This window comes from Nicotiana attenuata, unplaced genomic scaffold (assembly GCF_001879085.1).
Source record: "Nicotiana attenuata strain UT unplaced genomic scaffold, NIATTr2, whole genome shotgun sequence".
NCBI lineage: Eukaryota > Viridiplantae > Streptophyta > Magnoliopsida > Solanales > Solanaceae > Nicotiana > Nicotiana attenuata.
In genome coordinates, this window is record NW_017670650.1 from 473,447 (window position 1) to 487,362 (window position 13,916).

At 41.1% G+C, this 13,916-nt stretch overlaps 1 protein-coding gene across 2 annotated transcripts; it reads right to left on the reverse strand.

The window, feature by feature from the left end:
- Positions 1-8,118: 8,118 nt before the first annotated feature.
- On the reverse strand, positions 8,119-11,456 carry LOC109241893. Of its 2 annotated transcripts, none has more exons than XR_002070318.1 (2): positions 11,283-11,456; positions 8,119-8,751 (listed from the first exon to the last, which is right to left on the reverse strand). XR_002070318.1 is itself a non-coding variant. In XM_019408716.1 (2 exons), exon 2 carries the CDS (start codon positions 10,563-10,565, stop codon positions 9,969-9,971), a length of 597 nt encoding a protein of 198 aa, XP_019264261.1. In that variant the 5' UTR covers positions 10,566-10,601; positions 11,283-11,456; the 3' UTR covers positions 9,790-9,968. The 2 variants fall into 2 exon arrangements, 1 of the variants encoding a protein (XP_019264261.1); XM_019408716.1 differs by lacking the exon at positions 8,119-8,751 and adding an exon at positions 9,790-10,601.
- Positions 11,457-13,916: the final 2,460 nt, after the last annotated feature.

Sequence of the window (13,916 nt, forward strand, 5' to 3'; positions counted from 1 at the left end):
TCCTCATCTGCCACTACTTGCTTTCTTGTCTTTAGTTTTGGTTGGGGAGTGAGTTTCTTCAGCTTAGCCTTTCCTCCCCGGGAGGATTCACCTCCTCATCTGGTTTGTTTAGCTCCACGCCCTCATTGTTTAACCATTTTCTGCACACAAATAATTCTAACATTGTTAGTTCAGGCAATTGCAGAGTTTAAGTACAGAAAAGAAACACAGACAGAGGACAGATGATAGCAGTGCGGACCGCACAAATAAGGCATGCGGACCGCACTGACCAAGTTGGGAAAATGAACACCTCTCTGATTAGGAACCATGCAGACCGCATGAGCAGGGGGTGCGGCCGCGTGGGGGCCAACGCGGTCCGCACAAACTGGTCATGCGGACGCATTGGCCATACTATTAAAAACTGATTCCCTCTGAACCTCACCCATGCGGACCGCGCAAACATGGGATGCGGCCGCGTGGGGCATGGCGCGGACCGTACAAACCAGGCATGCGGCAGCGCTGGGCTTCCAATACAGGGACAAGTAGGGTTTAACAAAAAATGCTCAAATCTTTCACGTTTTAGCATCCTACTTTGTCCCTACTCGTTTATAACATGCCCATCATTTCAAAGATCAACAAGAACAACATAAAACTATCCTAATCATGAAACGACGAAGAACAAAAAGAAAAAAACGAAGAAGGTATAACTAAGGGAACATGTATAAAGTTTAAATTAATACTAAGTAAAGACTAATGTGAGAGATATGTTACCAGGAAAGTGAAGAAATGCTCTTGATGTTAATACAAAGAAGGGTCTCTGATGTGAACAGTAACTTTTAGGGCTCAGGGGTCAATATTTGCGAAAAGTTCTAATGGAGACCCTAATGGTCTATTTAAAGGAAACACAGCGGGGCCCAGCACTTACCGTCCAGCGCGGCCGCGTGAACACAGCCGCGGGTCGCGCTGGGACTTACCATTTACCTGTTGCTGAAACGAAGGCACGCGGACCGCATGAAACGGCCTCCAGCCGCATGAGAACCACATGGGCCGCTCAAAGTGGGACGTGGTCGCGTGAACACAATTCAGAGACTGATCATTTTTGGCCTTTACCGGTGCGGACCGCACAAGAAAGGGTGCGGCCGCACTAACCATCTTCAGAGACTTGACAATATTTTCTTTGGCCGGTGCGGACCGCACAAAGTGGGATGCGGCCGCACGGTCACCGTTCAGAGACTGTGTACTTTTTGCACAGTTGTTTTGCATTGGTTCAACACAATTCCTACAACATCTCACAAACCATTAGCTCAAAAATCCTAATCTACAACAGAAATCAAAAAGAAAGAAAAAGACATGGGTTGCCTCCCAAGCAGTGCCTGATTTAACGTCGCGGCACGACGCATGTTACCAACAATATCACTTCAAATGTATGAGTGCCACCACGTGGCTGTCATCAAACTTCCCCAAGTAATGCTTAACATGATGTCGATTGACTCGGAAAACTTCACCATTTTGTTCTTGAGATCAATAGCACCAAATGGGGTTACACCAACAACTTCAAATGGACCACTCCACCTAGACTTGAGCTTTCCCGGGAATAACCTCAACCGGGAGTTGAAAAAAAGAACCATGTCACCCACCTTGAATTCTTTACCCCGAGCATACTTGTCGTGAAGGTACATCATCGTGTCCTTATACAAGGACGAACTGGAGTACGCATGGAATCTAAACTCATGAAGTTCATTCCATTGCTCCACTCGGAGGTTGGCGGCAACATCCCATTCCAAGTTCAACTTCTTCAATGCCCACATAGCCTTGTGTTCTAGTTCCACCGGGAGATGGAAAGCCTTACCAAACACCAACCGATATGGAGACATACCAATCGGAGTCTTGTACGCAGTCCGATAAGCCCAAAGAGCATCATCCAATTTCTTCGGCCAATAGGTCCTATTGGCATTGACAGTTTTGGAAAAGATACTCTTAATCTCTCGGTTGGAAACTTCCACCTGACCACTAGCTTGAGAATGATAAGGGGTGGTCACTTTGTGATTTACTCCATATTTGGCAAGCAATGAATCAAAGGCCTTGTTGCAAAAATGAGATCCCCCATCACTAATGATAGCACAGGGGGTGCCAAACCTTGTGAAGATACACTTTTTAGAAATGCCACCACACTGCGGGCCTCATTGTTGGGTAAAGCCACAGCTTCGACCCACTTTGACACATAATCCACCGCTACCAAAATATACGTGTTCCCACAAGAGCTCACAAAAGGACCCATAAAATCAATACCACACACATCAAAAATGTCCACCTCTAGAATTGTGTTGAGAGGCATCTCATCCTTCTTAGAAATCCCACCGGCTCGTTGGCATTCATCGCATCTCTTAACAAAATCACCGGCATCTTTAAACAAGGAGGTCCAATAGAAATCGCAACTAAGCACCTTAGAAGCCGTCCTCACCCCGCCATGATGGCCACCATTAGGAGAGGAATGACAAGCCTCCAAAACACTCAATTGTTCTTCTTCTGGGAGACATCGGCGAATCACACCATCGGTGAAAATTTTAAAAAAGTATGGCTCATCCCAATAGTAATCCAAACTATCCCGCTTGAGCTTCTTCCTTTGGTTAGAAGAGAGCTCATACAGGACTATACCGGTCACAAGATAATTGGCCACATCGGCAAACCACGGCATATCATGCATAGACACCGCAAGGAGTTGTTCATCCGGGAAATCATCATTTATCTAAAGGCTGTCGGAAGGCCTCCCCTCTTCCTCCAAGCGGGACAAGTGGTCCGCCACTTGATTTTCACTTCTTTTCCGGTCCACAATTTCTAGATCAAACTCTTGAAGAAGTAGCACCCATCTCATCAACCTTGCCTTTGAATCTTTCTTGGTCATCAAATACCTAAGGGTGGCATGATCGGTATGGATAATCACTTTGGCCACCATAAGGTATGGTCGGAACTTTTCCATGGCAAACACAATAGCTAGCAACTCCTTCTCGGTGACTGTATAGTTTCTTTGAGCTTCATTCATCATCTTGCTTGAGTAGTACACCGGATGGAACATCTTGTTGATTCTTTGGCCCAAGACCGCACCTACCTCCACATCACTCGCATCGCACATAAGTTCAAAAGGCAATTCCCAATTAGGTGCGGTGATGATAGGAGTAGTGGTCAATTTGTGTTTCAATAGCTCAAAGGATTTCATACACCTCTCATCAAAGACAAACTTGACATCCTTTTCCAACAATTTACAAAGCGGGTTCACAATTTTTGAGAAGTCTTTAATGAATCGCCGGTAAGACCCAGCGTGGCCCAAAAAACTCCTCACCCCTTTGACAGAAGTAGGGGGAGGGAGCCTTGAGATGACCTCTATTTTCGCCTTATCGACTTCAATTCCATGCCTTGAGATTTTGTGACCCAATACAATACCCTCTTGCACCATGAAGTGACATTTCTCCCAGTTTAGTACAAGATTGGTTTCTTAACATCTTTTCAACACCTTGTCCAAGTTCACTAGGCATTCTTCAAATGAGTCCCCCACCATGCTAAAATCGTCCATGAAGACCACAAGATTATCCTCCACCATGTCGGTGAAGATTGCCATCATACATCTTTGGAAGGTCGCCGGGGCATTACAAAGTCCAAATGGCATTCTTGAGAAAGCGAATGTGCCATACGGACAAGTAAAGGTTGTCTCCTCCTGATCCTCCGGGGCAATGAGAATTTGATTGTACCCGAGTAGCCATCTAGAAAACAATAATAAGCCCAGCCCGCAAGACGATCGAGCATTTGGTCCAAGAATGGTAGAGGGAAATGATCTTTTCTCGTGACCGTGTTGAGCTTTCTATAGTCATGCACACTCTCCAACCCGTAGCCGTCCGGGTAGGAATCAATTCATTGTTGGCATTAGTGACGACCGTCATTCCACCCTTCTTTGGAACACATTGGACCGGAGAGGTCCATGAACTATCCGAAATTGGGTAAACCACACTGGCGTCCAACCACTTGATAACCTCTTTCTTAACCACCTCTTGCATAGCTTTGTTTAATCTTCTTTGATGTTCAAGAGATGGCCTTGTATCCTCCTCCAAAATGATCTTGTGCATGCAAAAAGCGGGGCTTATACCCTGAATATCCGCCAATGTCCATCCAATCGCCCTCTTGTGCTTTTGTAGAACCTCCAAAGTGGCGTCAACCTGCATGTTAGTCAAGCAAGATGAAAGAATAATAGGCAAAGTGAAATTAGGGCCCAAGTATTCATACCTGAGGTGAGGAGGAAGTGGTTTCAACTCCAAGCACCTACTAAAATAAAGGGTAGTAAATGATGAAGACTAAAAAAACGATTTAAGGTAGCATTGTCCACGGAGAACCGGCGGCTCCTCAATAGATGGCTTGCTTGGGGGTGTTTTGCGATTCTCAAGGTCCAATGATAACTTCCTAGGCTCATAAGAGTACGAGCTCATACCATGCAAAGCATTTACACATTCAATTCTCCCGGCATCATCATTAGCCTCCATGTTCAAAAGCACAGCTTCAAGTGGTTCTTCAACATTAATTATTGCGCTTGTGTCATCCACTATCACCGCCGTGACAATGTCAACAAACGAGCACACCTCGGTGCTATTTGGTTGCCTCATAGACTTGCACACATGGAACACCACCTTTTCATCACCAGCACGGAAGGTCAACTCTCCCGCCTCAACATCGACCAAATCCTTCCCCGTAGCTAGGAAAGGCCTTCCAAGGATAATTGGGACTTCAAAGTCCACCTCACAATCTTGTATCACGAAGTCGGCCGGCAAGATGAATTTATCGATCCGAACAAGGACATCATCGATTATACCCAAAGGCCGCTTCATTGACCTATCCGCCATTTGGAGCCTCATTGAAGTCGGGCGAGGTTGTCCGATTCCCAAAGTCTTGAAAACCGAATATGCATTAAGTTGATACTCGCCCCCAAGTCATAAAGGGCTTTTGCAAAGTCGGCACTTCCAATGGTACACGGGATGGTGAATGCACCGGGGTCCTCAAGTTTTGGAGCCATGGAGTGTACAATTGCGCTCACTTTATGGGTCATCTTGATTGTCTCACACTCCATTGATCTCTTTTTTGTGACCAAATCCTTCATGAATTTTGCGTACCCCGGCATTTGCTCGAGTGCCTCCACCAAAGGCACATTGATAGTCAAACTATTCATCATCTCAATGAATTTCTTGAATTGGTTGTCTCCTTTTTGCTTGGCCAACCGTTGAGGATTGGGCAGAGGAGGCCTAGGCAAGGGTGCCTTGGCTTTGGGCACCACCGGCTCGGGCATATCAATCGCGTGTTCCCTAGACGGGTTCACGGCCTCTTGTGTCTCCTCCTCACCCTCATGAATATCAATCCGCACATCGTTTCTCACACTTGGTTCCACTACATCTTCAACCCCCAAAGGCATATCATCATGGCAACTCATCTTCATCAACCATAACTTGATTTTCTCTTGAGGCATGCACATCACCGCCTCTTCCACTTCGCGTGGTCACCGCCATCACATGATTGTTGTGCCCACCCTTAGGGTTTACTACCGTATCACTTGGTAGATCACCCTTAGGGCGAGTATTCAAAGCTTGAGAAATTTGTCCTATTTGCACCTCCAAGTTCCGGATAGATGTATTGTGAGAAGCCAATTGAGCATCGGAATCGTGGTTCTTTTTCATCATTTGCTCAAACATCATCTCTATTCTCCCCATATCACTTCCGGAAGAGCTAGACCCTTGAGATTAAAACGGCGGCGGGTTGTTCGGTTGTTGAAACATCGGAGGCCTTTGAAAGCCTTGCCCCCGATTACCTTGACCACCATTATTGTTCCACCCACCTTGACCATTGTTGTTGTTCCAATTGCTATTGTTCTCATTCCAATTTCCACCATTGTTTCCTTGATTCCCCCAATTTTTGTTTTGATTATTCCCGTTCCAATTTCCACAACTTTGTTGTTGATTTGTTGTTATTCCAATTTTCCGCTTCCTTGTTGATTTGCCCCAATTTTCCTTGGGGGACGCCATTGTTTGATTTCCCTGGTTTCCTTATTCCCTTGGTAGTTGTTAACATATTGACATTCTTCACTTTGCTCATCATAGCACTCGTTCGAATAACCACTACCATCATCATAGTTATCACAGTTTCCTTGAGGTTGTTGCCCTCTTTGCCTTCGTTTCATCATATTCACTTCCTTCCATGGCATTGACTTGGCGCGGGGTTTTGAACTTGTTGCAATTGCGCCTTTGCCAATTGATTCATTGTTGTTGTAAGTTCGGCAATGGCTTGGACATGATCATGCAACTCCTTATGCAAATGTATGACATTAGGATCACCTTGAGGAACGTTTGCCCGGTTTTCCACGCCGAAGAAGTATCGGACATTTCATCTAACACATCACAAGCTTCATTGTAAGGAAGCTTCATAAAATGCCTCCCGCCAATTGGTTCACAATACATTGGTTGGTTGTGTTAATGCCCCTATAGAATGTTTGTTGAATCATCACATCGGTCATATCATTATTGGCAACTCTTTAACCATAGTTCTAAATCTCTCCCATATTTCGTGCAAGGGTTTCTGTTGGCTCTTGTTTTGAAAGCCAAAATTTCATCACGGAGCGCCTCCATGTGACTTGGAGAAAAAGAACTTGGCAATGAATTTGTCCGCCAATTCGTCCCATATGGTGATAGAATGATTCCGTAACTCTTTCCAACCAATTTAGCGCTTTACCCCGAAGAGAAACGGGAAAAGCCTCAATCTCAACGCATCCTCGGACATGTTTGTTTGTTTACTTCCCCAGCAAGTTATCTACGAACCCTTCAAGTGCTTGTATGCATTTGGTCGAGGCGCCCGTAAAATACCCTCTTTGCTCGAGAAGCGTCAACATAACATTGGTGATTTGAAAATTCCCCGCCGGGATTTGGGGAGGAACTATGGCACTTGCATAACCCTGGTTTGGAAGGACTCTTGGGGCCACTCTTGGCGGTGGCGGAGGAGGGTCTGGGATTTGGTCATTTGGATTTGCATTGGCATTTCTAGCTCTCCGTGGTACTTGAGGTACCGGAAGCTCATCTTGATCAACATCTTCAACCTCCTCCCCCGCCAAGGCATTGCCAAGAGGGTCATTTCCGTTTAGAGCCATATGCACCTGATGGATCGACCCAAACAAGATTAGTTAAATAGAAGGAAAGAGAAGCAAAACACAAAACTAGCTACACAGATAGTCAACACCGTAAGCACCCCGGCAACGGCGCCAAAAAGTGATCGCAGCAAACTCAACCTTACACAACGGTAGGAAGAGCGGGCGCTAAGACTTTTACCCGAATAGTGGTATCGGGGTCGATTTTCCACAGGGAGCTTGGAATGGAGTTGCGTATTTGTATAGACTAAGAATGCGTTTGTGCTTCTAATGTCACTTCAAACATTTTTGGGTTTTCTTTTTATCAACTACTAACTTTAAAACTAATGATTAACTAAATTATACTAAAGAGATATTTTCTAAGTTGTGATTAACTATTGGAGAAAAGCACTAGGGTCGTGACACTACCTAGGTAGCTAGCTAACGGGTCGAAGTAACTAAGGGGAGATTGATAATTTGGGGCTTATGTTATAACCGTTGCACAATTGTATTCATTCTCACACCTCTCGGTAGAGAGAACGATTTCGCCCAATTGACTCTTTAGAGACCAATTGGGTAGGCCAATTTGACCAAGCAACTAGGGTTCAAGTAGGGTAATTACTCTCTCGAGGTTTAACTCGTTAATTGGGACTACCATTCTCATGGGTCCATCCCAATTTCCTTGTTGGGTCAACTTTAAGGTCATAGACTCTCTTTCTCAAGAAGAGTTAGACCCACTAAGCTTTGAATTCATGTTTGCAACCACATATTCTAGATTGAAACACAAAATTAACCCAAATAACAAACACCCAATCTCAATCTCACCCTAGAATTCAACACCCATTAACTACCCACACTAGGGTTGAGCCACGACCCTAGCTAATGGGTTTAGCTAGACATAATTAGAGAAGAAACAGATGAAATAGAAGATGAAACAACCATATTGATTAATTGCTAATGTTAAACTACAATAATCTATGATAAAATAAGCTCAAAATGCCAAAAATAGGCCAATACAAATGTCTCACGAGCGCAACAACTATCAGGTGTACCAAACTTGACCTAAAAATGGTAAAATATTCTATTTATACTAGGCTGGAAAAATCGACAAAACTGCCCCTGCAGGGTCCGTGCGGGCCGCACAAACACGACCGCGGCCGCACTTGACTATTTGACTTCTAATTCTTGCTCTCTGCAACAGGTGCGTACCGCATAAATTTGACACGAGACCGCATGGAGACCGGGGCGGGCCGCGTGAACCTGTCGTGCGGCCGCATGAGTGGCTTGTGATGGGCTCTAAACTCTTGTGGTGCGGTCCGCATGAACCTGTAGTGCGGCTGCATTGATTGGTTGCGGACCGCGTGAGCTTGACCGCGGCCGCATCGCTTGCACTTGGAAAAGACAACTTTCTGAATCTCTTTGGTGTGACCGCAGGTCACGATTGCGCGGGCGCATGAAATGGACCAGCAACTTATGCCTTCTCTGAACTTCTCTGAAGCGGTCGCATGACATGATGGTGCGGTCCGCACCAAGCTCTGAACTTCATCACTTCAATGATCTATGACACTTGAGCAGGTTTTACTCCGTTTTGAGCCGATTTTTTACTTTTGTCATCTTGTCTCTCAAACCTGCAATCAAGCGCAACTTGTAAGCATTGTGGGCCTATTTTATGGTAATTTATACACAATGCATAGGCAAGTATGGGCATAAAACGTGTTAAAATCATAGTTATCACTGATCAAAAGCCGATTATATTGGGGAGACTTTATGATAACTTTTAGGTCTAATCCGCACAAGAGCTGCTGCATGCAAAATAGCATGGCCCCATGCTGAAATGGGAATTTTTGTTCTCAAAAGCATTGGTCTAGCAATTAATTGGAGGCATTTGATCAATGATTCTGCTAGACCATTTTGAGTATGAACATGAGCAACTGGATGCTCAATTGTTATCCCAGTTGATATGCAATAATCGTTAAACGCCTGGGACGTAAATTCACCAACATTATCAAGACGAAGTGTCTTAATTGCATAATCTGGAAACTTTGCTCTTAATCTTATTAATTGAGCTAGTAACCTCGCAAAGGCCAAATTGCGGGTTGATAACAAGCACACATGTGACCATCTTGTAGATGCATCTATCAAAACCATATAATATCTGAATGGTCCACATGGAGGGTGTATGGGCCCACATATATCACCTTGTATACATTCAAAAAATGCAGGAGATTCAACTCCAACTTTAATTACTGATGGTCTAATAATCAATTTTCCTTGAGAACATGCAGCACTAGAGAATTCTTTAGTTTGAAGAATCTTCTAGTTCTTCAGTGAATAACCATGTGAATTCTCAATTATTTTGCGCATCATATTATAACCGGGATGGCCCAACCGGTCATGCCAAATAATAAAATCACTAGTAAACTTCTTGTTTACTGTGGCATGTGATTCAACTACACTAATATTAGTGTAGTATAATCCAGAGGAAAATGCGGGAAACTTTTCAAGCACATACTTCTTTTCCGCTTTTATTGTAGTAATATAAAGGTATTCAACGTTTCCTTCATTGGTAGTCTCAATATGATAGCCATTTTGGCGAATATCTTTGAAACTCAACAAGTTTCTTTGAGACCTACTACAATATAATGCATCATTTACAGCCAATATAGTTCCTCCTGGTAGTAACACAGTAGCTCTTCCAGAGCCCTCAATTAATTTTGTACTACCAGATATTGTAATTATATTGGCTTCTTTCATAATTAAATAAGAGAAATATCTCTTATCTTTTAATATGGTGTGCGTCGTAGCACTATCCAGAAGACATATTTCTTCTTTATTATTCATACGGTCAACTTGGATCAATCATTCCCAGATTCGCTTCTGGAAATGGAGCTAATCCAATGGGGCGGGCATCGTGATTTTTCATTAAAAGAGCATTATGTTGTTCGGCCACCAAAAGGCATGAAATTAACTCTGAATATTTTTTAAAGCCCTTTTCACAATATTGTTGTTGTAACACCATATTTGACGCATGAAAAGTGGAAACAGTCTTTTCCAGCATGTCCTCATCATTCATAGGTTCCCCACATAATTTTAGTTGGGAAATTATACTATATACAGCAGAATTATATTCACTTATGGTCTTATAATCTTGTAGTCGTAAGTGCATCCACTCACGACCAGCTCTCGGCAATACCGTGGCCTTTAGGTGGTCATATCGTTCCTTTAAACTAGTCCTTAATTGAAATAGATCTTTCAAGGTTAAATATTCACTTTTTAACCCTTCATCGAGATGATGGCGAAGGAAAATCATGGCTTTCGCCTTATCCTGACTTGATGCTTCATTTCCTTCTTTAATAGTGTCACCAAGACCTTTAGCGTCAAGGTGAATTTCAGCATCAAGTACCCATGGCAAATAGCTATTTCCAGAGATGTCAAGTGCCATAAATTCAAGCTTTTGATAAATTCGACATAGTGAAAACTATCATAAAAATAAGTGAATTAGAATGACAAGAATTATTACCAATGAAAAAATTCAGTGCAGTACATAATCGTGTATTAATATTCTATATGTAGGTTTATCAAATAATTATGTGCAGTGCGATGATAAATTAGTGTTTAATATTACCCACCAAAACTTTAGACGTGTAAGTATATTTTCATTGAATAAATAAGTGAATTAATATGTACTAGTTTAATTTTGTTCTACTTAGAATACGTTTCAATAAGCTAACTAGGCATAAAACTAGATGATATGAATTCTGACAAGTTTGAACAATCAATACGATACATCTAATAGTTAAGTCGTTAATTTTAAAGTCATTAATTAGTTTGTACACTTAGGTGATAAATTTATTGAATACATATTTAAACCTTTTGAAAATTTTGCAAGAATTCCTTCTAAATGCATATTTTGTTAGAATATTTGGACGTCGACTTCATTAGTCTAATTATTTTAATTCTATTTTGATACTTGTTTATTTATGTGTATGATTAAACTTCTTCGTAAAAATATGTAATGAAAAAACAAATTAACTGAAACTTATTATTTTCATACTAATGCAATTATTATAATCATATTCAAAACAAGTTATGCATATGGTAATTCATTGCATGTTAAAGAAGATCCTAATAGAAACATTATAAACATAGGAATGTATACCTGAATCGGAAAAGAAACTGACTACCTCTTTTGAAGAAGATAAAATTCCGATGAAGCAGAAAACCTCAGTTGGTTAGAACCTCGTGTTGATAACGTATTAAGAAATGAGAGAAAAATAGAATAATATAGTAATAGAGACAAGATGTAAAGGAGGAGAATGTAGAAGCTATCTTATTCAAGTGTGTTTCTTGTGTGTTCTTCATAGGATAAAGAATACCCTATTTATAGGATATAAGATACATGAAAGGTTACAAGAATACACCTAAAGGTTACAAATATTAAGTGATGAATTAACTAAGTACATGAACTCAAATGGTTCATGGAATAGGGATGTCTAGGAGTATTCAATGGACATCCACTCTAACATATTCATAACATATAACAATTTTGTCCCGTCATTTATTTCTTATCCTATCTCAGCGTCCTAACTAAATTTGTAGAGAATTCATCTACACTATCTTTTAGAGGATTTAGAAATAAAATACCTTTTCGTAAAAGAATCTGGTAACTAGCTAGAAGAAAGGTGTAGCTAATTTATAGCAATTAAAATAAGTCCTTATTAAATAATACTAGTTAAATCTCAAGTCAATCATTTTTCTTAAATTTGTAGGGGTTGGCGCTTAAAATCTTTAGTAATATTATTTTCATAGAACACTATATCTCAAATCCTTAAAAATCGCTAAACATCTATGCACTCTTCCACGTCTCTTCATTCCTCTAAACCCTCAACTATCATCTTCTAATTCAGTGAAGGGAAACAACTTTCTATCACTGTCGCTTGTAAGCTTCTTGTTAAAATTTCTCCGGTACGTAAAGCATCTCTGCAAATAGGTCTTTCCATGAGTGTTTAACTTATCGTGAGTGATCAATACCTTCCTAGCACCAAGAATTATTGTCGTCGTTTAATTTAGCATAACTATGAACTAACAGAGAGCACTTCCCCCAATGATTCATATTTCCTATATTATTATAGAATTGAACTTTCAATAATGTGATATAAGATGTTTCTATGTATATGTATTGTTTGGTTTCTGTTGATTATTAGATTGTTATCCTTATATTTTTATTCAATAACCATTTCTGGGTTTGAGAAAAAAATAATGAAGATATATTTTTCATATGGTTAACCAAGTAAAATTATTTCCAAAGAGGGCAACATGATAAGTGAAGATGATTGAAATTAATATAATTTTATACTCTTAGTATATGATAGGAGAAACAAAAAAGCTTATGTGTCCTTTGTAAGTTTACTAGCAAACAAAGCTGAAGTCATATACTTTTTAAAATAAATAAACTCCACTTACAAACATGTGTTTAATAGAAAACAGAGGCAACCTCTACTAGTTCTCTTCTCTTTACTCTTCCAAATTTGGTGCTATTGTATTGGGTGATACCCTTTTTTGCTTGAGCCCGACCGGGTTGGGTCTGGTCCGGAGCAAGTCGGGGCCATCGAACCCGACCTGGATGCAAGGTAGAACGACGGCCACGTCAACAACCGAGGTCGAGTCATTTCGAGACCGTTGCAGAGCTCGATATGAGTCACCACCGGATGGAGAAACACACAAGGTCGGAAGCCGGACTCGTAACGGATAACCAAGCGTCGCCGGATATCTCGCCCAAACGTGATTTTCTCAACCACTTCAGGCCATTAAGGCGTAATTACAGGGATCCACGATGTAATTAATTTACCTACCTTATTTTTACCCTTAATCAGAATGTATAAAAGGGGAGAAGACCCCATAAAGAGGGGATCGAAAACCATTACACTACAGTACCATCTCTCTCAATTCTTGTACGCTATCAAGCACAATTGTTCTAAGCAATATTATATTCTGCGATTATTTACTTTAGCAGCAATTGTTGAGTCTTTATCTTTTATTTTCCTCATTCCAAACCTTTTGTATCTTTTAGTTCACGGATCCTTAAAACCCCATATAAATTCAATTGTTATCCGGATTCCAGGGTAAACAGCTATCAATCTGCTTAAATTGGTGAAATAATTAATATATTATAAAGTACTGAAGTAGTGTTTCTGTTTTATCATTGTTTGTTAGATAGGAAGCATGAGTTCCTTTAGAGCTGATCGTATATGGATGTATAATGCACTAGTGCCTAGTCGAAAAGGAGTTACTATTGAGTTCCTAGAGGGTGTGCATGGATTTGTAGAGTTTGCATTAATGCAACATGACTTCGTTTCTTATAGGAGTATAAGGTGTCCATGTTCAAGATGTAGAAACATTATTGGGTTTCTTGAACCTCATGATGTTAAAGTACATCCGTACAAGCATGGTTTCATGCCTAACTATTATCAATAGGAGTCACATGGGAAGTCTTTTGTACCAATTTATAGACCTCAACCTAGTAGAAATACAGAAAAAGAAATATGTCCTGAAATAATAACAGAAAATCCGTATAGCACTATGGTATTGGATGCAATTGGTCATAGTTTCAACTTTGAAAGTGATGGATTTAATTTTGATGGTGAAGAAGAACATCCTCCTAATCGAAATGTTCAAGAATTTTTTGATATGCTAAAAGTTTCTGAAGAGCCATTGTTTGATGGATGTGTTAATCATTCTATGTTGTCGGCGGTCTGCAGACTACTGAACATTAAGTCTGAGTTTAACATGAGTG